Source organism: Mobula birostris, chromosome 1 (genome assembly GCF_030028105.1).
Source record: "Mobula birostris isolate sMobBir1 chromosome 1, sMobBir1.hap1, whole genome shotgun sequence".
NCBI classification, from domain to species: domain Eukaryota; kingdom Metazoa; phylum Chordata; class Chondrichthyes; order Myliobatiformes; family Myliobatidae; genus Mobula; species Mobula birostris.
The window spans coordinates 112,591,282-112,616,995 of record NC_092370.1 but is presented as its reverse complement, the minus strand read 5'-3'; the positions used below and the strand labels follow the sequence as shown (position 1 = coordinate 112,616,995).

General features: G+C 43.0%; 1 protein-coding gene across 1 annotated transcript in view; it reads left to right on the top strand.

Moving 5' to 3' along the window:
* LOC140203714 (D-serine dehydratase) overlaps positions 1-25,714 on the top strand; it is a 60,603-nt gene that overhangs the window by 9,360 nt on the left and 25,529 nt on the right. Inside the window, exons 3-4 of the mRNA XM_072269778.1 lie at positions 13,321-13,501; positions 25,148-25,269. Of these exons, the coding sequence (XP_072125879.1) occupies positions 13,321-13,501; positions 25,148-25,269 (303 nt within the window). The remainder of the gene's footprint in view (positions 1-13,320; positions 13,502-25,147; positions 25,270-25,714) is intronic.

Genomic DNA, 25,714 nt, shown 5'->3' with positions numbered 1-25,714 from the left:
CCGTTCTAAATGGTCTACCCCTTATTCTTAAACTGCGGCCTCTGGTTCTGGACTCCCCCAACATCAGGAACATGTTTCCTGCCTCCAGCATGTCCAATCCCTTAATAATCTTATATGTTTCAATCAGATCCCCTCTCATCCTTCTAAATTCCAGTGTATACAAGCCCAGTCGCTCCAATCTTTCAACATATGACAGTCCTGCCATCCCTGGAATTAACCCAATGAGCCTTCCCTGCACTCCCTCAATAGCTAGAATGTCCTTCCTCAAATTTGGAGACCAAGACTGCACACAATACTCCAGGGGGGTCTCACCAGGGCCTTGTACAACTACAGAAGGACCTCTTTGCTCCTATACTCAACTCCCCTTGTTATGAAGGCCAACATGCCATTAGCTTTCTTCACTGCCTGCTGTACCTGTATGCTTACTTTCAGTGACTGATGAACAAGGCCACCTAGATCTCGTTGTACTTCCCCTTTTTCTAACCTGACACCATTCAGATAGTAATCTGCCTTCTGGTTCTTGCCACCAAAGTGGATAACCTCACATTTATCCACATTAAACTGCATCTGCCATGCATCTGCCCACTCACCTAACCTGTCCAAGTCACCCTGCATTCTCATAACATCCTCCTCACATTTCACCCTGTCACCGAGCTTTGTGTCATCTGCAAACTTGCTAATGTTACTTTTAATCCCTTCATCCAAATCATTAATGTATATTGTGAATAGCTGCGGTCCCAGAACGGAGCCTTGCGGTATCCCACTAGTTACTGCCTGCCATTCTGAAAAGGACCCGTTAATCCCTACTCTTTGTTTCCTGTCTGCCAGCCAATTTTCAATCCATGTCAGTACCCTACCCCTAATACCATGTGCTCTAATTTTGCCCACTAACCTCCTATGTGGGACCTTATCAAAGGCTTTCTGAAAGTCCAGGTACACTACATCCACTGGCTTTCCCATGTCCATTTTCATAGTTACATCCTCAAAAAATTCCAGAAGATTAGTCAAGCATGATTTCCCTTTCGTAAATCTATGCTGACTCAGACCTATCCTGCTACTGCTATCCAAATATGCGGCTAATTTATCTTTTATAATTGATTCCAGCATCTTCCCCACCACTGATATCTGACTAACTGGTCTACAATTGCCTGTTTTCTCTCTCCCTCCTTTCTTAAAAAGTGGGATAACATTAGCTACCCTCCAATCAGCAGGAACTGATCCTGAATCTATAAAACGTTGGAAAATAGTTACCAATGCGTCCACGATTTCTAGAGCCACCTCCTTAAGTACCCTGGGATGCAGACCATCAGGCCCTGGGGATTTATCAGCCTTCAGTCCCATCAGTTTACCCAACACCATTTTCTGCCTACTGCGAATTTCCTTCAGTTCTTCTGTTACCCTAGCTCCTCTGGCTCACTATTACATCTGGAAGATTGTTTGTGTCTTCCCTAGTGAAGACAGATCCAAAGTATCTGTTCAGCTTGTCTGCTATTTCCTTGTTCCCCATAATAATTACACCCGTTTCTGTCTTCAAGTGCCCAACTTTGGTCTTAACTAATTTTTTCCTCTTCACATACCTAAAGAAGCTTTTACTATCCTCCTTTATATTCTTGGCTAGCTTACCTTTGTACCTCATCTTCCCCCCCCCCCCCCGTATTGCCTTTTTAGTTATCTTCTGTTGCTCCTGAAAAGTCTCCCAATCCTTTGGCTTCCCGCTCATCCTTGCTATGTTATACTTCCTCTCTTTTATTTTTATACTGTCCTTGACTTCACTTATGATATCATCCACGGTCGCCCCTTACTCCCCTTAGAATCTTTCTTCCTCTTTGGAATGAGCTGATCCTGCACCTTCTGTATTATTCCCAGAAATACCTGCCATTGTTGTTCCACTGTCATCCCTGCTAGGGCATCTTTCCAGTCAACTTTGGCCAGCTCTTCCCTCATGGGTCCATAGTCCCCTTTGTTCAACTGTAATACTGACACTTCTGATTTTCCCTTCTCCCCCTCAAATTGTAGATTAAAACTTACCATATTATGGTCACTACCTCCTAATGGCTCCTTTACTTCGAGTTCCATTATCAAATCTGGCTCATTACACAACACTAAATCCAGAATTGCCTTCTCCCTGGTAGGCTCTAATACAAGTTGTTCTAAGAATCCATCCCTGAGGCATTCCACAAACTCCCTTTCTTGGGGTCTTGTACCAGCCTGATTTTCCCAGTCTACCTGCATGTTGAAATCCCCCATAACAACTGTAGCGTTACCTTTGCGACATGCCAATTTTAACTCTTGATTTAACTTGCACCCTATATCCAGGCTACTGTTTGGGGGCCTGTAGATAATTCCCATTAGTGTATTTTTGCCCTTACGGTTTCTCAGTTCTATCCATACTGACGCTACATCTCCTGATTCTATGTCCCCCCTCGCAAGTGACTGAATTTCATTCCTCACCATCAGAGCCACCCCACCCCCTCTGCCAACCTGTTGTCCTTTCGATGGGATAATATTCATTTCCCAGCCCTGGTCCTCTTGCAGCCATGTCTCTGTTATTCCCACAACATCGTACTTGCCAATTTCCAACTGAGCCTCAAGCTCATCTACTTTATTTCTTTATTTATTCCACTTTATATCGTTGTGGGTTGCTGGGCTGGAAGGGTCTATTATGTCTCTAAGTAAATAAATACAAAATCTGGATTGTATAACATCAAGCCTTTGGAATTTGTCACCTTTCAGTCTCATCAGTCCCTTGTATGTTTCTTTAATCAATATTAGGTCCCTCCTGCTTGTTTGATCCCTGGTTCTCTGGCAGGTTTTGTTTTGTGAAGGGAGCCACTAAAGTATGGGTTTAATTTCTCTGCCACTTGCTTCTTCCTCGTTACAAATTCTTCTGCCACTGTCTGGCAGGGACTGACATTTGTCTGAAATCCTGTAGAAGCTCTTACAGTCCATTTTCCTGTTTCCTGCCAGCTTGCTGTCACTGTATCTTTCCATTTGTTGCCAATTCTGTGGTCGTTGTAAAACCCTTCCTGTCCTCAGGCTTGCACACTGCTGTTTCTAGCCTCTGCAGTCTATCAAGTGAATCTCCTTGGCTAAAGAGTTCCACGATTATGATCCAGTGCTGATGACAGAATGGCTAATACGTTTCTGAGACAGGATGTTTTTCCTGTCTTGCGATCAATGGCCTTCCATTGCATCTGCTTTCCTTATCCCTTTGCAGGTAGAAGCTGCGGATTTGGGAGACTCTGGCAAGGAAATCTTAAGAATTTGCTACAATATATCATGCAGATGAACGCACTGCAGCCAGACTGAGCTGGTGCTGAGGGGAATGAGTTTTTGGTGCTGGATAGGGTGGCATTCGGGTGTGTTGCTTTATCTTAAACAATGTCGAGGTCCTCGAAGGTATTGGAGCAGCACTTTTTCAACCAGTTTGCAAGTACTCCGTCACTTTTGTGACTTGTGCTTTGTAGATGGTACAAAGCCTTTGGGGAGCTGGGAGGATAATCATTCACTCGAAAATATTCTAGCTCCTGGCCTGCTACAAGTTTTTCTGGGGTGGTCCAGTTACTTTTCTGATTGCAGTGATCTAGGATGCTGATGCCATTAGTTATCAGCTGGAGCTGAATAACAATTTCTGGCTGGAAATTTTCATTGTTGTACACTTGTAGCATTTCTTGCCATTTCTTAGCCAAGTCTATATGATGCTTCGGCTTTCTGTCACGCAGAAATTAATTATGAGTTCATATTCAGATTCAGCACATTACCTTTTATTAGATAAGCACAGCAGTCAATTTGTCTGTAGCAAAATTCCCACAGACCACAGTAAGAAAGATGATGAAGTTTGTTTGTTTCCGGTAATGTAGGTCAAAGGAGAAATATTAGTTAGAGAACATTTTTTTTTCAATTATTCTATTAAACTCACTTTCTTACTCTGAGAGCATGATACTCACTTAGTGGCGACTTTATTAGGTACACATGTAAACCCGCTCGTTAACGCAAATATCTAATCAGCTAATCATGTGGCAGCAACTCAACGCGTAAAAGCATGCAGATATGGTCAAGAGGTTCTGTTGTTGTTCAGGCCAAACATCAGAACGGGGAAGAAATGTGACCTAAGTGACTTTGACCATGGAATAATTGTCAGATGGGGTGGTTTGAGTATTTCAGAATCTGTTGATCTCCTGGGATTTTCATGCCCAACAGTCTCTTGAGTTCACAGAGAATGGTGTGAAAAACAAAAAAAAATCCAGTGAGCGGCAGTTCTGTAGGTGAAAATGCCTTGTTAATGAGAGAGGCCAGACTGGCTCAAGCTGAAAAAGTAACTCAAATAACCACAACAGTGGTGTGTGCAGAGAACATCTCTGAAAGCACAACACACCGAACTTTGAAGTGGATGGGCTACAGCAGCAGAAGACCATAAACGTAGACTCAATGGTCACTTTATTAGGTATAGGAGGTACCTAACAAAGCAGCCATGAAAAATTGCTACCATGAAATTTTACTTCAGATTTGCAGCGGCTGCATTTTTAAAAAATGTAATTGTCTTTCTATTGAATTTTGTTTGTAACTTGCAAATTTTTCAATGGAAAAGGGAGATTGAGAGCTGCTTTAACTGCACTTTTCATTGGAGTGAAGAAGATGAGGAAGGTCAAAAGGTGGCAAGTCTTTGGTATGACTCATCCCCTGGCACCCAGGGTTCAAGGCAGGAACTTGATGGGATATGTTAATAAGGTTGCCTATAGCTTCAGCAACAGTTAAAAAATCCCCGAACCATCCAGGGCGAGCGAGGTAGAATATTTCAACGACCTTTACCTTTCACTGTATTATTCATTCACTTCAGCATTGATACATTGTGCCGATGGTGCATGTGTGCTTGGCTGAGCTCCCTGCTTCTGTCTGGATCGTTACTAGGTCTGCGAGGGAGTGAAAGAGGGGAAGAGATCCTCTGCAGTGAATATAGCAAGTTAGGAGAGAACCTATACAGTAGGACTTCCAGGGCAGCAATTTCTGGATTATTCCTCGTGCCACGTCCTGGTGAGTGAGTAGGGGGCCGGCGTCGGGCACGATGACGGACTCTCCACTTCTCCCTCTCCCTCATCAGTGTGTTCAGTTCATCTACATTAGCCGCGCCACTGTCTTCTAGGAACGTGTTGGCCATAGTCTTGGGAGGGCGCCCAGGGTTCATCCTCCCGTGCTTGGGCTCCCATATGATGACTAGGCTGGCAGGTAGCTCGGGGTGGCGTAGACAGTGCCCCACTAGTTGCAGTCTCCTCGCCTTGATTTTAGTGGTGAGCATTGGTAGGTCTGGAAATGAGGTGACCTATTTATATTTTATTTATTTAGCAATATACCGCGGAGTTGGCCCATGACGTCCCAGCAACCCTGATTAAACCTAACCTAATCTCAGGATAATTTACAATGACCTATTAGTCTACCTGCTATGTCTTTGGACTGTGGGAGGAAATCGAAGCTGCCTCGAGCTGTAATGGCGTCATGCTAGCCGCTACGCTACTGTGGCAACGTGTACGAAAGGGATGGGCTGCACCCAATGGAGGTGGACAAATATCCTGTTTGGGAAATTTGCCAGTGCTAGTCAGGAGCTTTTAAATCAGAGTTGTGGGGGTTGGGGGGGGCCTGTCCAATAGAGTGGCTGATGAGGGCCGAATTTAGCCATCAGCACAAACAGGATCACAATAAAGGAAGAGTAAAGACCCTTTGTTTGAACTGCATTTAGTACAATGCAGGAGGCTTGACAGTCAAGGATTTTGAGCTCTGCATGGACAGCTCCGAGGACAGAAATATTAGAGCTGTAACAGAAACCTGGCTGAGGAAGGGTGAGGCAGCCAGCTCAGTGTTCCAGTGTACAGATGTGACAGCCATGATAAAGGTGTAGGTAGGAAAAGGAGAATGAAAGAAGGCATAGCAGCCCTTAGGAAAGATATTCATGGGGGATCATATGTGTAGAAGTTAGAAACAAGAAGGGGATGGTCACTCTGATCTATTATAGCCCTCCCACCCCAGTATTCAGTGGGAGTCGGAGGAGCAGATATGAAGAGAGTGCTGCTAGTTAGGAAGTTATATTACAACAGGTGTTCACAAACGTGGACCCCTACCATTAACCAAGGGGTCCACGGACCCCAGATTTGGAACCCATGCATTACAGTTATATAAGACATTGGCGAGGCCGCACATGGACTTTTGTGTGCAGTTTAGGTTGTCTTGTTATAGGAAAGACATTATCACAGTAGAAAGAGTGCAGAAAAGATTAACCAGGATGTTGCCTGGACTAGGGGGCCTGAGTTACAAGGAGGGGTTGTGTAGAGCAGGAGTGTATTCCCTGGAAAGCAGGGGAAGGGGAAAAGGGGGTGACGTGATATATGAAATCACAAGGGGCATAGACAGGGTGAACGTATTTAACCTTTTTGTGGAAAATGGGTGCTAAAAGCAAGAGGACATAGCTTTAAATTCAGAAGTGAGAGATTCAAAGGGACATTAGGGCAGCTTCCTCATGTTAAAGGGTGATGGTTATTTGAGCTGCCCGAAATAGCAATATTTAAAAGCCATTTAGATAAGTACATGGATAGGAGATGTTTAGAGGTCTATGGGCCAAACGCAGACAGATGGACCAGCTTGTAGGGCAATACAGTCAGCTTGGATGAGTTGAGCAGAAAGGCACGTTTACATGCTGTAAAACTCGGTGACTCTATGTCTCTTTAGCAAGATTGAAAATGGCCATCTATGGCAGGTGCTGTATTTCTCTTGCTGCCATGTTGGGGAACATCAGCCAGAAATCCATGACTTTATTACTCATAGCTGGAAAGTGGGGGATACATCAGGAGACCATAATGATGCTGCAATTGTGATGATCTTCAAGAGATGGACAAATCTAAAATGGGGCTTCCTTGCTGCCTGCTGTGGGCAGGGCTGGATTAACCTAGTATCAAAAGTAGGATATGCTACAGGCCCTGCATTTTCGAGGACCTCGCCCGCACTAAATGCTTGTAAACTGCAGTCTGATGAAATCAGCATCTCACCGTATTCTCACGTCTGTTAGAGTGAGTTTTGGGTAGACGATTCATTTACACTTAAATAAATGACTTCAGCCATCAGTCTTCTGTTCTTTGACAAAGTACTGTGGATTGAGTGCATAACAATGCATTTCCTAAAAGCTGTGAACCCAGTTTCATTTGTAACAATGCATCTCTGGTGCCTCTGAGACAGGAATGCTAAGTTTACAGGTAGTTGCGAAGACACCATATCTATGCTTTTTTGAATATGTATTGTCCTCTGTGTTAGCATGTAACATAACAAATAATGCATCATGGACCTTAACTTGCATTCCTAAAGGCCATGAATGCCAGTTTAGGCATACTGGCACGGGTAGAATGAATTTAATCAAAAGATATGAAAACTTCAAAGAATTGTCTATACTTGTAACTATGAACTGTCCTTTGTGTTTAGCAAATAAATATTGAGCCTCAAGCACAAGGCGGTTAGACCTGTTCTGCCAGGGGTCTCTGCCTGCTGTAACCTTGTTTTGTCAAATAAAGAAACTACCTTGTACCTCCGGTTAACACAATGCCCTGTGATTTCATCCACGCCACAACAACAACGATCTGACAACGCTGTTGTTTTCATGTTGGGGGAGCTGCATGCTGCATGGTACAGTATGTGTGTGCAGGCGTGTGTTGGCTCCTTGCTGTGTCGTGGTATAAATGCTCATGCAAACCAAGGAAGGGGACATAAATCATACCTATCTAAAACAACATGTGAGGAATTCATCAATCTGATTGGATCCAGCATAGTGGATCACATTATCAGTGAAGTGAAGAAATACAAGTATTGTTCTGTTTCATTGGATTCTACTCCAGATATATCTAATGTGGACCAGCTGATTTTGACTGTGTGCTATATTTTGCCGTCTGAACCAGTTGAAAGATTTGTGATGTTTTAGGATATGGAAGGTCATAGTGCTGAATAGCTCACTCAAAGTTTACTTGACTTTTTAAAGGAAAATGACATTGATATAAAAGACTGCCATGGTCAAAGTTATGACAATGCCAGCAACACGAGTGGCAAGTATAGTGGCTTATAAACACGAATTAAAGAGCTGAATGAGTTTGCAGATTACATTCCATTACACTAAATTTGGTTGGAGAATGTGCTGCTTAATGTTGTCAAGAAGCATTAATTTTCTTTCAATTTGTAGAAAGCCTGTACACATTTTTTTCTGCTTCTACTTATCGGTGGGATCTCCTTTCTGCTGCATTATCTGATGGTGGTGCTCATTTGCCCATTGTGAAAAGAACGCCAGTTACCAGGTGGTCAGCTTGTGCAGATGCAACTAAAGCACTTTTACACAGGTTTTCTGCAATAAAACAAGTCTTGGATGACATTTCAAATAACAATGATCAGAAGGCAGAGTGTTGACAACAGGCTCGTGGACTACTTTCAACCATGATGAAGTTAGAAACAGGAATAATGGTCATATTGTGAGATCAAGCATTACAGTCTTTTCAAATGATCAGTGCTTCTTTGCAACCTTCTGGCCAAGACTTGAACACAGCTTGTGCACTCTATGAACCCTTGTATGGATATATTCAAGCTACTTTTTCAGACATTGAGCAAAAAGCCAAGGATCTGACTAAGTGTGAAGATTATCAACAGCAAACTCGAAGAAAACACAAGCAAAATTGCACGTATGATGATTTCAGTGATTCCAGCACTCTTGATCCACTTGTTGAATCTCAGACACCTTCTCAGAAGTTTGAAAGCCGAACACTTCTTGCCACTATTGACAGCTTGCTTTCTGCCCTGTAAAAAGGCAGAAAGCTTATCTAAAGGTGAATGGTGTTTTTGGATTCCTTCATCCGTTACAGTCGTTTACACCTGAAGAGATCGTAAAGAGGTCATCAAATCTTGGTAAATCATATCCGGAAGATTTGGAAGAAAGTCTTAATGAAGAATTTGTGCAGTTTACTGAACTGTTGAAAACTGATCTTGCTTCTCATATTGGCGCCAAACAAGACCTTGTAGAGTTACAGTTGTACCGTTTGATAACTATAAATTCTTTGCAGTCATGTTTTCCAAATGTAGAAAATGCCTTGTGCATCTATTTGTCACTCATGGTTACCAACTGCAGTGGAGAACACTCATTTTCAAAACTGAAAAGGATTAAAAATGAACCAAGGAGCACCATGGGTCAAAACAGATTGAACAATCTCACTCTAATGAGCATTGAACATGAACTTCTGCATGTAATAGACATTTCCAGTATCATCAACAAATTTGCTCATGCTAAATCTAGAAAATCTAACTTTTAAATTGTAGTTTTGTTACATTTGAAATTGATACCTACATGTAAGTAATACTATTACTGAAATGTCAGACATCTGTCATATTATCTGGCTGTATAGCAAATGAAAAAATTGAATTACTTTACTATGCAAGTAAAAAATTTATGTTTTAATACTTATGTGCATTTTAAAAACTTAGGGCCCCTTTATAACATATGCTACAGGCCCCTCACTAGTTTAATCCGGCCCTGGCTGTGGGGGAGCCCTCCTCATCCACCTCTGTCCTGTGGCTCAAGGCACAAGCAGCCATGATCTTCACTGTGAAATAATGTCACCGGATCTTTACCACCGTACGGCCACCAGGTGGCACTACAGTCTGTGGTTTGAATATCATTCGGCATTAAATAAGACTTCCACACCACTGAATACATATTCAGATTTCCACCTCACGGGTTCACAGAAAGTTTGCAATGCAGGAGGCCATTTCTCCCATTGTGTTTCTCCTATCACACGAGGAGCTACCCAGCTTAATCCCATTTTCCAGCTTTTGACCTATAATTCTGCAACTTTTCATGTATACATTATGCTTACTATTGTTTACACTTTTCCATAGGTGCTGCCTGGCCTACTGAGTTTTCCAGCGTTTTGAGTGTATTATTTTGATTTCCAGCATCTGCAGATTTTCTTTTGTTTGTGATGTATACATCCTGACATGTTTCAAATTTGGTGAGGGTTTCTATATTTCCTGCCTTTCACGCAAGGAGTTCCAGACCTGCACCACCCTCCAGGTAAAATAATTTTACTTCTTCTTCCCTCCAATCTTTTTACTAATTAGTTTAAATTTATTCATCCTAGTTTCTCAATCCTCTGCCAAGGGAAACAAGAGTCCTTCTTATTTAATCTATCTTTACCTTTTAAGGCATCACAATTTAGTCTTGCCATAGCCTCATCTGTTTCAAAAAAAAGATTGCCATTCTATCCATAAGACCATAAAAGACAGGAGCAGAACCAAGCCATTTGGCCCATTGAGTCTGCTCTGCCATTCCATCATGGCTGATTTATTTTTCCCTCAACGTCATTTTCCTGTCTTTGACACGCTTAGTAATCAAGAGCCTCTTTAAATATACCCAATGACTTGGCCTCCACAGCTATCTGATAATTAATTCCACCCACAGATTTACAGAAATTCCTACTCATCTCCTACCCAGTGAGATTCCTCTTCATCCTCTGAACTCCATTGAGTATTGGCCCTGAAATGCTCCTCATACGTTAACCCTTTCATCCTTGGAATCTTCCTCGGGAATCTCCAATGAAGCACGTCTTTCCTTAGATATGGGGCCCAAAACTGCTCACAACATAAAATCTCAGCACCATATCCTTGTTTTTATATTTGAGCCTTCTTGAAATGTATGATTACATTGCATTTGCCTGTCTTATTACTAACTCAGCTTGCAAGTTAACCTTTAGGGAATCCTGCACCAGGACTCCAAAAACTTTTCACCTCCAAATTCTGAATTCTCTCCCCATTTGGAAAACAAGTCTGCACCTTTATTCCTTCTACCAGAGTGCGTGGCCGTACACTTCCCTACGCTGTATTCCATCTGCCACTTTGCCAATTTTTCTAACCAGTCCAAGTCGTTCTGCCGACTCCCTGCTTCTTCAGCCCTATTTGCCCCTCCACCTACTTTGATCGTCTGCAAACTTGGCCACAAAGCTGTCAATCCATCATCCAGATCACTAATACACGATGAGGAAACTTGATCCAGCACTGAGGTTCGTCTCCTTACAGGCCAACACTGACCCGTGGGAACACCACTGGTTACCGGCAACCATCTAGAAAAGACCCTTTTGTTCTCACTCTTCGCTTTCTGCCAGTCAGCCAACCTTTCCTGCAATACCATGAACTCCTATCTTATTTGCCTCATGTGTGGCAACTTGTCAAAGGCCTTCTGAAAATCCAATTAAACAACATCCACTGACACTCCTTTGTCTATCCTGCCTGTTAAGAAAACACCCCTGACCTCTGCCTATTTCATCAAGTACCCCGAAACATCCTTAATAAAAATTGTTGCTGAAATCTTAATAAACAAGTACTAAAGTCCAGCTAGCTAGCTTATAATTTCCTGTCTCTTGCCTCCTTTCCTTCTTAAAAAGTAGAGTCACTTTTGTGATATTCAACACCACTGGAACCATAGCAACACACACAAAATGCTGGAGGAACTCGGCAGGTCAGGCAACATCGATGGAAGTGAACAAGCAGTTGATGTTTTGGGTTGAGACACTTCCTTAGGACGGGAAAGGAAGGGCAAAAACACCAGAATAAAAGGGTGGGGGGAGGGGAAGAAACCAGGTGGGTGGGAAAGGTTAGAGATTAGAAAGGCTGGAGATGAAGGAATCTGATAGAAGAGGAAAGTGGAGAAAGGGATGGAGGAGGGGCACTAGGGAAATGTGATAGGCAGGTGGAAGAGTTAAGGGGCCAGAGTCAGGAATAGAAGAAGAGGGGAGGGCAAGGGAAAAATTATTTTACCAGAAGGGGAAATCGATATTCATGCCATCCGGTCAGAGGCTGCTCAGACGGAATATGAGGTGTTGAACCTCTGGAACCGTTCCTGACTCTAGTGATTCATGAAAGAGCATTACTCATGCTTTACAATGGATTTAGTGATGTTCTCTCTAAGTTCTTTACAGCTATGCAGACCAACCATTGCCCTGAGCAGCTTGAAAGCCGTGTGGCACTGTAATAAAACATTATAGAAAAGAAAGTTCCAGCTGCACAGCAACAAAGGCAATGTGTGTAGGAACATTTCTGTTACTGTACTGTGTGGCTGCACACCCATGCAGCTTATAGGGAACAGTGCACTTCAGCTACCTTTTTCAGCATCCTAGCCTGTCGTCCATTTTACTTCATAACTAAATCCGTTTAAGGTGGCACTACTGAAGAACAGTGACAACTCATGGGCAGTTCCCAAAGCAGGAAATACAACTAAATACTTTATTAATAACACTTTTTCTGTATGAAATTATAGTAGATGATCACTGCAAACAATGAAGAGGAGAGCAAAGGTGAGGCTGACTAGAGGGTCAAGGCATGTGGTTTGGAGGAGAAGTGGTTGGAGTGAGGTTGAGACATGGTCGAGGTGAAAAAGCAGAGAAGAGTTGGAGCGGAGGAGTTTCAGATCTTGTCCACCTTAACTGAGAGTGAGGTTTGATTGATCTAGCGCCAGACCGATCTGGAAAGGTCGGGTGCGGGCTGCAACATGGTGGCAGGGTCCAGGCCCAGAGCATATCGATGCGACAGGGCCTGGGTCTTAGATCGAGGAAGGATCCAATGTATGTGCGATTTAAATGCTGGGCCAGATGGATTGGATTGAAAAGGCAGGGTGTTGGGCCTGGAGGCGAGGCTCAGGTTGGTTCCGCTTGCTGCTCTGCAATATTTGCTCGGCTCTTTGTGACACCGAGACTGAGGCGGTGGCCTCCGGGCCTCGTGTCTGCAAGCTCCAGGATGTTTGGCTCCACTGTGTGATGAACTAAGGCTGAGGCTGCTCCGGGCCTCATGTCTACCAACTCACCTTCATCCTTAATGCTGTAGCTTGCTCTTATTGCTTGTATGATTTGTATTTTCGTTTCTTTTTGGTTGTTTGATGGTCTATTTTTAAGTGGGTTATTTTGGGTGTCTTGTTTTGTTGCTGTCTGGAAGGAGACGAATCTCAAGGTTGTATGATGTACACGTACTTTGATAATAAATATACCTTGAACTTTGAAGTCCTCCTGTACTGCCCATTATCTGATAAATCTCTCCCGCACCCTCTCCAGTATAGAAAACAGCCACAGGAGAGGTAAAACAATATGCCTTCTAAAATGGCTCAGGCCTTTACAGTGCCCAGCTGTTAAGTAATTTTAATCCTGTTATTTTATTGATATCTGCACTTATGTTAACATCAGTAATACTGTATATTTACAAAGTCACATGACAATAGCCTACTCCACATTCTATTCCTTATGTTCTTAATGTTTTTTTCCTACCCAGCTGGAGTGCAGCCTGAGGACTCAAAGGCGTTGTTACTGGCGAAATCTATAGCAGACAGTGAGGGGATGGAGCTGGCTGGTGTGTACGCACATTGTGGGAATTCTTATGAAGCGACTGGAGTTGAGGAGATCCAGGCTGTGGCACAGGAAACCACAAGCGCCACTCTGAAGTTTGTGGAAAAGTATGAGTATTTGCTTTATATAATAATTTGCCTTGCGTTCTGGTGATTTTGGAGGAAGAAAAGCAAAAGAGAATGCATCCATTTATCCAAGAGGTTATCAATAGCTAATTGGCTGCATTCTCTCCTCCTATTCAAACGATTGTGGGTTTAATATTACTGCAGAGACAAGCATGATATTTAGGCTGATAGACTCATGATATAATGAGGGAATGCTGAATTGTTGTATGAAATGGTAGGCTCCTCCCTGAACTAACATGATCCTTTGACACCATTTTGAAGAAGATAGGGAGTATTAACCTGGGGTGCTGGTGAATATTGATCTATCAATAAACTACAACAATAATAAATTAATTTCCCCATCATCACATTGCACAAAAGAAATACTATATTTGCTACTTTCTAGCGGTAACTGCATTTCAGAAGTACATCATTGGACGAAAAGTGTTTTGGGGCATTGTGGAGTTTGAAAGAATCCCTATCAATGTCACACACAAAGGATCAGGTTCAGAGCCAGTTAAAGGCCTTGTGCCATGATTTTCGTCTTGATGTGCTGATAAAAGACTCTATCTACCATTGTGACAAAAGTCGTTTCCAAATCTCCAAGGAAGGATATTAAGTTTGAGTAGGACAAACTATAAAATCAGAAATATGCAAAATTAGGACAGATTTTCAAGGATCTTGGTTATAGATCTCCTCTTGGTTCTTCAGATGGTCTTGCATTGACAGCTTTTTCTACAGTACTCCTTTTAGAACTGTGGGAATTAGGGCCATCACGTGGCACTGGCAGATTTTTAACTCCTCGTTTAAGTGGTCATTCTTTAGTGTGGAAATCTAGACAGTGGATGCCTGGAGGGCTATTTGGCACCATAAATAATAACAACTTGAATTCTTGTTTTGTTCTTGTTCAATGTCCACAAACACAGATTTTTGAACTTTGCTATTAGGATAAGAGTTGAAATTGAAGGTAAGGGATATAAAGAGCTAGAGGCTTTTCTTCTGTGGGAACTCTTTAGATGCAATTTAGTTAACGTCTCCCTTCACTGACCCAGCCTGAAGGTTAGAGCTCCAGCTTTGTGCCATGGAGACATTTGAGAGATTTTAAGAAAAGCTTCTGGTAATAACACATCCTTTGAACTCAACCCTATCAAACAGTAGGGAAGTAGGGGAGTGGAAAGGTTATTAAGGGATGATGAAGACGAGTAAAAAAGGCTTGTAGCAACCCTGGTAGATAATGGCTGCTTCCATAACATGAATTGTCAAGTGTTTAACAGCTTTTTGTGACACTTTCCTTTTGCCCCTTCTCCCACCCCTGCCTTCAGGGCTCTGACATGTAATCTTTTTTATAATTGCTTGCAGATACTAGAACCTTTAATTATTCTGCTTTTGATGTTGAAAATTCAGTTACTACAGGCTTCAAGCAGGAGGCACAGTCATGACTCAACACTGCTATGAGCTGTCATTGTTTGAAATTTTATTAACTCTGTATTGGCAGCAGAAGATTCGGGGAAATCAGAAAATATGCCTTTGTAAAGAACACCTTAACAAAGAGCACAGGCCAGCAAGACTATTTTAGATCATTTTAAATCACAAGATCATGAAATAATTTTGCTTGTGAGGGGACATAATTCAGTTTCACAGAGAAATTCTTCTCGTTCCCATTCCCATTGGATTATGTCCCTTAGATGGATTCTTGCCTCCAGTACGTTTGGACAACCCAATCTTATCTCTGTTATTCTACATAAAGAAGAATTTCTTACTGCTTATCCTAAAAATGCATTTAATGAATATGCAGTTGTTTCCAGCATTGATATACATTCACCGTTTTCTACATACACGTTTTCCATTCACTTAATTTCCTGTATTTCTCATTTTCAAATGAACTCCCTGACATTTTGTTTCCAGAACATTAATCATAAATTTTTTCCAGGGCCACGGATAAAACATACATGATTCCAAGTATTGCCTCAAAACCTTCTAAAACTTGCTAACATGTGAAATAAACAACATTTAGCATACTTCATTACTTCAATCATACAAAAGCCTGAACAAGACATTGTTGACTCATTCATCAAAGCACGCAAGAGGATAAGCCTTATGCTCAATACCTGCGCAATCAAGGTGACAAACCAACCTTCCTCTGTTGTACCATACTGTCCTCCGTCAAGAAAGATTCATGAGGGAAAGCACGAACCACTCCCCAAAGTTTGGGAGCCACCACAATGGTTATTTGTCTGCCTTTGTCTGTGTATTCTATTGTATCTCTTTGTTTTATTCTGAATTCCAGCAAGAAAATCAACCTCAAGGTAACATATGGTGATATATATGCACTTTGCTAATAAAATTAGTTTGAACTTTGAACCCTTTGGGTAGAGTTGATGATGAAATTCACTGCCTTCAAAGAACCAGCAAGGACATTAGTTGATGGAAGCAAAATATACAAAATATATCTGATGATTAATACCCTGATGTGCTCCAAAACCTGTGGTCTACCAGGCAGCAGTGATCCTGTTCTCCCATATACTGGGTTATCAAAAGCGGACTGTTCCAATGCTGCCTCTGTAAAATCCATCAAATTCTCTAGATGGATAAGAGAGTCAGTATAATCTCACAGAATAACACTGCCAATGCTGAGGCCCTCAATACATTCTGCTGGCATGCCCAACAAGAGACTCCTGAAATAGACACTCCATTCCAAGCCCTGAATTGGAGGAGATAATCAGGTGGTCAGAGAAAAAAATTCAAGAATGTGCTCAAAGCTTCCTGAAAGAAATGCAACATACCTATAGTTGTTCCAGGGATTGTATCTCATTCCATTTTGCAATGCCTTCTTGGGAATTTTCTGTGGATTTACTTTTAGCTTTTATTCTTAATCCTTCTTGACCACACCGGCATAGCAGTCAGTGTTGCTACTTCACAGCGCTAGGGATTGATCCTGACCTTGTGGACTGTCTGTGTCCCACCCATGATTTTGTGACCTTGTGAACGGCCTCTGTCATTTTCCACCTCTGATGTTTGCGCCACCCTGAGCAGGGTGAATGTATGGAAGGCAGCTGGTCCGGATGGAATACCTGGCCATGTGCTCAGAGTCTGTGCAGGGCAGTTGGCCGGGGTCTTCACGGACATTTTCAATCTGTCCCTGGCCCAGGCAGTTGTCCCCACAAGCTTCAAGATTGCCACCAACGTGCCAGTGCCGAAGCATTCCACTGCCACGGGCCTGAATAACTTCTCAGTGAACACAGCAGGCCAGGCAACATCTCTAGGAAGAGGTACTGAAGAGGTCTCGGCCTGAAACATTGACTGTACCTCTTCCTAGAGATGCTGCCTGGCCTGCTGCGTTCACCAGCAACTTTGATGTGTGTTGCTTGAATTTCCAGCATCTGCAGAATTCCTGTTGTTCCTGAATAACTTCTGTCTAGTTGCACTCACCCCCATCATTGCAAAGTGCTTTGAGAGACTGGTTCTATCTCATCTGAAATCCTGTCTGCCCACTACCCTGGACCCCCATCAATTTGTCTATTGCACCAACAGGTCAACAGAGGACGCCATCTCCACGGCACTTCAGTCTGCCCTGACCCACCTGGACAGCCCCAACTCTTACGTCAGAATGCTGTTCATTGACTTTAGTTCGGCATTCAATACCGTCATCCCCTCCAAGCTGATCGCCAAACTTCGCCAGCTTGGTATCAGCTCATCCCTCTGCAATTGGACCTTGGACTTTTTGACTAACAGACCCTAATCAGTTAAGTTAGACAACCTCTCCTCCTCCACTCTCAACCTGAACACCGGCGTGTCCCAAGGCTGTGTGCTGAGCCCTCTCCTGTACTCCCTTTTTCACCTATGTCTGCGTTCCTGTACATGGTTCTAACTCCATAATCAAGTTCACAGACGACACCACGGTGGTTGGCCTGATCAGAGGGGATGACGAGATGGCCTGCAGGCCGAGGTCCAGCACCTGGCCATGTGGTGTGCCGACAACAACCTGGCCCTTAACACCCAGAAGACCGAGGAGATTATTGTGGACTTCAGACATGCTAGGAGCCACACTCATGTCCCCATCTACATCAATGGAGCTGTAGTGGAGCGTGTATCAAGCTTAAAATTCCTTGGTGTTCACATTTCCGATGATCTCACCTGGTCCCTGAACTCCTCCATCCTGATCAAAAAGGTGCAACAGCACCTTTATTTATTGCAGAGCATCAAGAAAGCTCACCTCCGTCCCAGGATACTAATGGACTTTTACTGCTGTACCATTGAGAGCATACTCACCAACTGCATCTCAGTGTGGTATGGCAATTGTCCTGTATCAGACCGCAAAGTACTCCAGTGGGTGTTGAAAACTGCCCAGAGGATTATCGGCACTCAATTGCCCACAATTGAGAACATCTACCATAAGTGCTGCCTGGGCAGGGCAAAAAGCATTATCAAGGATGCATCTCACCCTAACTATGGACTTTTTACTCTCCTGCCATCCGGTAGGTGCTACAGGAGCCTCCGCTCCCGCACCAGCAAGCACAGGAAGAGGTTCTTCCCTGAGGCTGTGACCCTGCTGAACCTCACATCACAGCGCTAAGCAGTATTGCACCCATATTGTACTGTCTCAGTACTTTTATATTTGTGTGCTGTAGCACTTACTTTTTATTCACAGTTATTTTGTAAATAATACTTTTTTTTGCACTTCTGGTCAGATGCTAATTGCATTTCTTTGGCTTTGTATCTGTACTCAGCACAATGACAATAAAATTGAATCTAATCTTATCTAATCTAATTTTGTGTTTCCAATGAGTGCTCTTGTTTCCTATCGCATATCAAAGATAGATTAATTGGCTGCTGTATATTACCCCTTGGTGTAGGTAGTTGCGAGAAAGGATGACAGAGAAATAAGAAGAGAGTATTGGGACTGATGGGATTTCTCTGCTGGATGCAGCATGAGCCTGAGTGGCCAAGTGGTCTCCTTGTGTCAAGTAAGAACTCATTGACAGATGTGTGTCACGTATGTTATCAACATCTTCTCTAACATCTGGCTGAATTTCATTATTACCTTTATGCTTTTAGACTGATTATTCAACACCCATTTCAAATGGTTAAGAATGGAAATGACCAAAGTTCTCGTCAAAAACTCTGTAACCTCAACAATTCACTGCCATTCCTATTATCAGGTTGAATTGGGCAGCATGAGCTTAAATTTCTCTTTGACTGCAAAGTAAGCTTCATTATAAAGAAATATAATGGCCCTATTCTTCATTATTTAGGCTTCTTGCTTCCATCTGTGCTCTTGACACCAGAATATTGCCCTCCTCCTTTCTCAATCCCATAATTTCTCCCCCTTCTTTTCCAGCCCTGATGAAGGGGCTCGGCCTGAAATGTTGAGTGTTTCTTCCTCTCTGTTAATGCTGCCTGACCTGCTGAGTTCCATCAGCATTTTGTGTGTATTACTGTGGATCTTCTCAAGCTAAAATGAAAAGAAAACATATTTATATTTAATATAATCACTAACTATCCTTATAGTAATATTTTCCAGCACCCCATGCATCCTTCTGGGCCAGAGTTTAGCTTAAAAGATTTAGGTAATCTTTGCATTCTGCTTCAGTACAATTCGTTGCTCTACCTTTGCAATGAACCCTGCTTCATTTAGGACAGCAGAAGCCAATACAGATGTATCTGAAACTGTCAACATGATGAAGCTGCAACACAGGACCACATGGATATTAAGCAGTAAAAACAAAATGCAGTAGACAGAGGTAAGAGACTAATGGATAAGATCAAAGCTCTGATGCCCTACCATATCTATTCCTGAATGTTGTGGAGAATTGTACAGCTGATGAGAGGAGGAGACTCCAAGAATATCCCACCTTCTCACACCTTAAGGCTTTGCTGCCATCCATAAAGTGCAAGTCAGAAGAATGATGGAATGTCTCTGAACTGCCTGGAAGAGTAAAGCTTGAAAAGCATCAAGAAACCCAACACTGTTGAGAACAAATTAGTCCACTTGATTGACACCCCATTCATTCATTCCCTCCCCCACTGGTGCACAGTGGCCTACCCAATGCTTCACAGGTCTTCACAACAGCACTTACATAAATTCTATCTCCAAGAAAGTACAAAGGCTGCATCACAGGGGAACACTACCATAGAGTCATTGAAAAGTACAGCACAGAAACAGGCCCTTTGGCCCACCTTTGTGCCAAGCCATTTAAACTGCTTATTCCCACTGACCTGCACCAGGACCGTAGCTCTCCATACCCCTATCATCCATGTACCTATCCAAACTTCTCTTACGTGTTGAAATCAAGCTCACATGCACCCCTTGTGCTGGCAGCTCTTTCCACACTCTCACGACCCTCTGAATGAAGACATTTCCCCTCATTTTCACCTTAAACTTTTCACCTATCACCACTCACAGGCCTCCCTCCAAGTTGTACACTACACTGACTTGGAAATCTATCACTCTTCCTCCTTTGTTGCTGAATTGAAACTATCCCATTAATGACACTGGACTACAGCAGTTCAAGAAAGTGACTCATCACCGGCTTCTCAAGGATAACTAGTGATGAGCAATAACCACAATGATCCCAAAATTGGAATTTAAAAAAACATATGTTTCCTTCCTTAAAAAGATTCCGTAAACCTTCGTCTTAGTTCTGAAGCATCCTGGGTTCTACTCAAAGGATTTGTAAAGATGCATAGGGTTGCATTGTCACTAAATTTAAAGAAACACAATTGATAGGTAAACTTATCTTGTGCAGCAGTGAAATAGGAGACTTTTACACTGCCTATTTTTGTACTTTAGTTCTTTTGAAAGGGAAATCAGGTGGATGTAAACTGAGCTACCAAATAGCTATTTCTTATATTATGCTGCAACCAACGTGTTACCCAGGTTCAATTTAATTGCAGTTTGGCACTGAGGCCTGTAAGTGTTCACTAGGAAATGCGGGGAAAGACATAAATCCTTCAAGCATCCGTCATTTCACCAATGAGAATGTGGGTGACTATGTCGCAATCCTGCGTGAGAAACTGAAAATACATTTAAGGTCAAGAACTTTTCTCCCACCCTGGTGTCGTCGTTAATTTACTCATTAAAAGAGTCACTGTACAAATACTTCCAACGAAATTTCCCCTGTCCACAATATGTTGGCCATCACATCCAGGTCTATCACTTATTTTAGGAATCATATAGCACAGTTCCATTTTGTTAGTTCCAGGAATGAGACATGCTTTTTTTCCTCAATTTGCTGTGTTGGCAGTGATCTGTTTTATAGATGCTGTCTGGTCTGTTCAGTAGAATGGGGGAGGGTTAGCTACGAAGATAAAAGAGGGTTGCAACATCACTGCTTAGAAATAGAGTAAGTACATTGTCCAAGTACATAGATGTCACCATATACAACCCTAAGATTCATTTTCTTGTGGGCATACTCAATAAATCCCCAGTAGAATAATAGCAATAATAGAATCAATGAAAGGCCGTATCAATGTGGGCATTCAACCAGTGTGCAAAAGACAGCAAAATGTGCAAATACAAAAAGAAAGAAATAGTAGAAATAGATAGATAAATAAGCAAGCAAGCAATAAATATTGAGAATGTGAGATGAAGAGTCCTTGAAAGTGAGCCCTTAGGTTGTGGGAACATTTTAATGATGGGGCAAGTGAAGTTGAGTGAAGTTATACCTTTTAGTTGAAGAGCCTGATGGTTGAGGGGTAATAACTGTTCCTGAAGCCGACGTGCGAGTCCTGATGCTCCTGTACCTTCTTCCTGATGGCAGCAGCACGAAGAGGACATGGCCTGCTTGCTTGAGAGTTAAGTCCGCTGAGTCCTTCATAAGACTGTGAAATCTGTAGATCATTAAGTCAATTTAAAAGTACATTGCTTAAAGGGAAATTACATGCTGCAGACTGCAGTGAGAATAACTCAAATGAGGTATATTCAGAAGTATTGTACATAGCCTGCAAAACTTCGCGGTGGTTCACCAGCGTCATCTTGCATTAAGCTAGATGGTTAATGGTTAGTGGTTTTCTTTGTCCTCTTCCTCTCCAGAATGGCTTGGAGAAGCAAGTTGCTTAACACTGACATTTCATCTTGGCTACTTTGTATAGTCAGGGCACCATAAACAAGAATGTTGTTATCCTTCCCATTTTTTTAAACATGAATACACAGAACTATTAACTCTTCTCCCACATACTGAATATTCACCTCTGCTCAGGAATTCACATATACACTGACACACAGGACTTCATGAACATATAGACCAACACATGTATTTGTGGACATTTACCTATGCAATCAAATACAGTCAATGAAGTATTCACATTCACAAGCACATTCACATTTAAATATGCGTATTTACCCACACGCATGCACACATGTACACTTAAGTATGTACAGATGGACACTTTCCTCCATACACTTACCTCATGCTCAAACAGACATTCTTGCACATACAATTATGTATGTTGACAGACCCGCTTAAAAACCTGCAAAAAATACATGCATTTCCTAGTCAGAAAATGATAAGTGACCTTGAAGGGGTTCCAGGGATCATTTTTCCCATCTCAATCCAGAGGATGTTGAAATCAATTGTAGCTGACTTCCACTAGACATCAGGTAACAGCAGAAATTTAAACTTATCACAATTTAACAGTGTCTACACCTGTCCTAGGAATGGTGGATATTCTTAAGTATGAGAGTCATAGACTTATACAATATGGGGACAGGCTCCTTGGCCCAACTCATCCATACTGACCAGGAGATTTGTCCGAGCTGGTTCCATTTGCTTGTGCTTGGCCCATATCCCTCTCAACACTTTCTGCCCCTGAAACTGTCCAAATGTTTAAACATTGTAATTGTACCAATATTTACAGGTTCCTCTACCAACTTGCTCCATATATCCACCATTCTCTGTGTGTAAAATATTAGATTAGATTAGATTCAACTTTATTGTCATTGTGCCGAGTACAGACACAAAGCCAATGAAATGCAGTTAGCATCTGACCAGAAATGCAAAGAATAGTGTTACTTACAAAATAACTGCGAATAAAAAGTAAGTGCTACAGCACACAAATATAAAAGTACTGGGACAGTACAATATGGGTACAATACTGCTTAGCACTGTGATGTGAGGTTCAGCAGGGTCACAGCCTAAGAGAAGAAGCACTTCCTGAGCCTGCTGGTGCGGGAGCGGAGGCTCCTGTAGCGCCTACCAGATGGGAGGAGAGTAAAAAGTCCATAGTTAGGGTGAGATGCATCCTTGATAATGTTTCTCGCCCTGCCCAGGCAGCATTTATGGTAGATGTTCTCAATTGTGGGCAATTGAGAGCCGATAACCCTCTGGGCAGTTTTCACCACTCGCTGGAGTGCTTTGCGGCCCGATACGGAACAATTGCCATACCACACTGAGGTGTAGTTGGTGAGTATGCTCTCAGTGGTACAGTGGTAAAAGTCCGTCAGTATCCTGGGACAGAGGTGAGCTTTCTTGATGCTTCACAGGAAATAAAGGCGCTGTTGCACCTTTTTGATCAGGATGGTGGAGTCCAGGGACCAGGTGAGATCCTCGGAAGTGTGAACACCAAGGAATATGGAGCTTGATACATATTCAATGCAGCTTCGTTGATGCAGATGGGGACGTGAGTGTGGCTACTAGCATGCCTGAAGTCCACAATAATCTCCTTGGTCTCCTGGGTGTTAAGGGCCAGGTTGTTGTCGGCACACCACTCAGCCAGGTGCTGGACCTTGTCCCTGTAGGCTGTCTCATCATCCCCTCTGATCAGGCCAACCACTGTGGTGTCGTCTGCGAACTTGATTATGGAGATAGAACTGTGTACAGGAACACAGTCATAGGTGAAAAGGGAGTACAGAAGAGGGCTCAGCACACAGCCTTGAGGCACACTGGTGTTCAAGGTGAGAGTGGAGGAGGAGAGGTTGTCTAACTTAACTGATTGGGGTCTGTTAGTCAGAAAGTCCAAGGTCCAATTGCAGAGGGATGAGCTGATACCAAGCTGGCGAAGTTTGGCGATCAGCTTGGAGGGGATCACAGTATTGAATGCCGAACTAAAGTCGATGAACAGCATTCTGACGTAAGAGTTGAAGCTGTCCAGGTGGGTCAGGGCAGAGTGAAGTGCCGTGGAGATGGCGTCCTCTGTTGACCCGTTGATGCGATAGGCAAATTGATGGGGGTCCAGGGTAGTGGGCAGACAGGATTTCAGATGTGATAGAACCAGTCTCTCAAAGCACCTTGCAATGAAGGGGGTGAGTGCAACTGGGCGGAAGTCATTCAGGCCCATGGCAGTGGAATGCTTCGGCAGTGGCGCGATGGTGACAATCTTGAAGCTTGTGGGGACAACTGCCTGGGCCAGGGACAGATTGAAAATGTCCGTGGAGACCCCGGCCAACTGCTCTGCACAGACTCTGAGCACATGGCCAGGAATTCCATCCGGACCAGCTGCCTTCCGTACATTCACCCCGCTCAGGGTGGTGCAAACATCGGAGGTGGAAAGTGAGAGAGGCAGTTCATCAGGTGGGAGATCCGCTTTGAGGGTGACCTTGTTCTCTCGGTCAAAGCGAGCGTAGAAGTAATTGAGCTCATCAGGGAGGGAAGCAGAGCTGGAAGGGGGCACAGTACTAGTGGTTTGAAGTCTATAATGACCTGTATACCATGCCACGTGCCGGGGGTCCGAGGAGTTGAAATGCTCCTCGATTCTCTGTTTGTATATGTGTTTAGCCTGAGAGATTCTCCTCCTCAGGTTGGCCCTGACTGAGCTGTAAGCCTCCTGGTCTCCAGATCCGAAAGCTGAATCTCTGGCTTTGAGCAGGAGGCGAACTTCTCTGTTCATCCATGATTTCTGATTGGGGAAAACTTTTATTTGTTTTTGTGATGTCACTCTATCTACACACTTGTTGATGTGCTCAAGGACAGAGTTGGTAAGTAAGTCAATGTTAATCTGAGAGTCTGTGGTGGCATGGGCAGCAAACGTGCTCCTCATTAAAATATGCCCCTCAAATCACTTTTAAGTCTTTCTTCTCTCACTTAAAATCTATGTCCTCTAGTTTTAGGTGTCCTTACCATGACCAACTACTTATAATTTCCTCAATTTACTGTATTGGCAGTGACCTGCTGTCTGGTCTGTTTGGGGGTTGGCTGGATGAAAGGGTGTAGCTTACTGGTCTTCCTCTTCCTCTCCAAGCCATCTTGGAGATGTGGTTTGCTCAACACTCTCATCTCATTTTGGTTACGATTTCATACTCCTCTTTAAAGTCAACCCTCAGCTTCCTACACTCCAGGGAAAATGTCCCAGCCTGTCCAGCTTCTCCTCGTAACTCAATCCCTCCAGTCTCAGTAGCATCCTTGTAAATCTTTTCTGCATATCACCTTCCTACCGTGGAATGACCAGAACATCAACCAGTGATGTTCCTATCTACCAAATTTTAAAGTGATGGTGAAAATATAACCACTGGAAATTCTAACTAAACAGAGAGCATTCTGGGAGTACAGAGCACATCTATTGAAACAGAGAAGGAATTTGAAAAGGATCTCCATCCAAACAATTGATCCATTTTCATGTTTTTTTGGTCTTATTGGCCAATAAGATAATATTTGCCTACCATCAGTTGCTGTGCTGGAACCTGTGAACGTGTTTAAATTATCGTTAACTTTGCAGGTTGGAGAAGGCAGGTGTGAGGTGTCCTCGCAGTAGCATTGGATCAACACCTTCCTGCAGTCACCTCGTAACAGACATGGGACGTCTCAGTGAACTCCACCCTGGAAACTACATCTTCTATGGTGAGATTCACATCACTTTGTTGCTGAACCTTATCCGGATTTGGTTGAGATCACCTGAAGCCATTTGGATAATAGTTAAGAGTCCAACATTTTATGATGGAACGTCAGGAAGTGAAGTGTCAAAATACTGCAGAGCCAATGCAGAGAATCAGGGATATGGGCTAGGTGGATGGTGTGCAAGAGTACATAACTTTGTCCATCATAACAAAGACATGCATCCTTGCCTTTCCATAAGCTTGTAAAATTCAAATACACACACACATCCTTACAGTGTAGATGGAGAGAAGCTCTTCACATTATGAACCCCCACAGTCCTCCATGACCCTGTGATTTCAGTCTCTGAGGCCAATGTGTGAGCACCCTTCCAGAGGGTGAACTCACAGGAAGCATCTGGTAGATGGGGTACATGGCCAAGTACAGAAAACCTCTGCTGATAAACTGACTG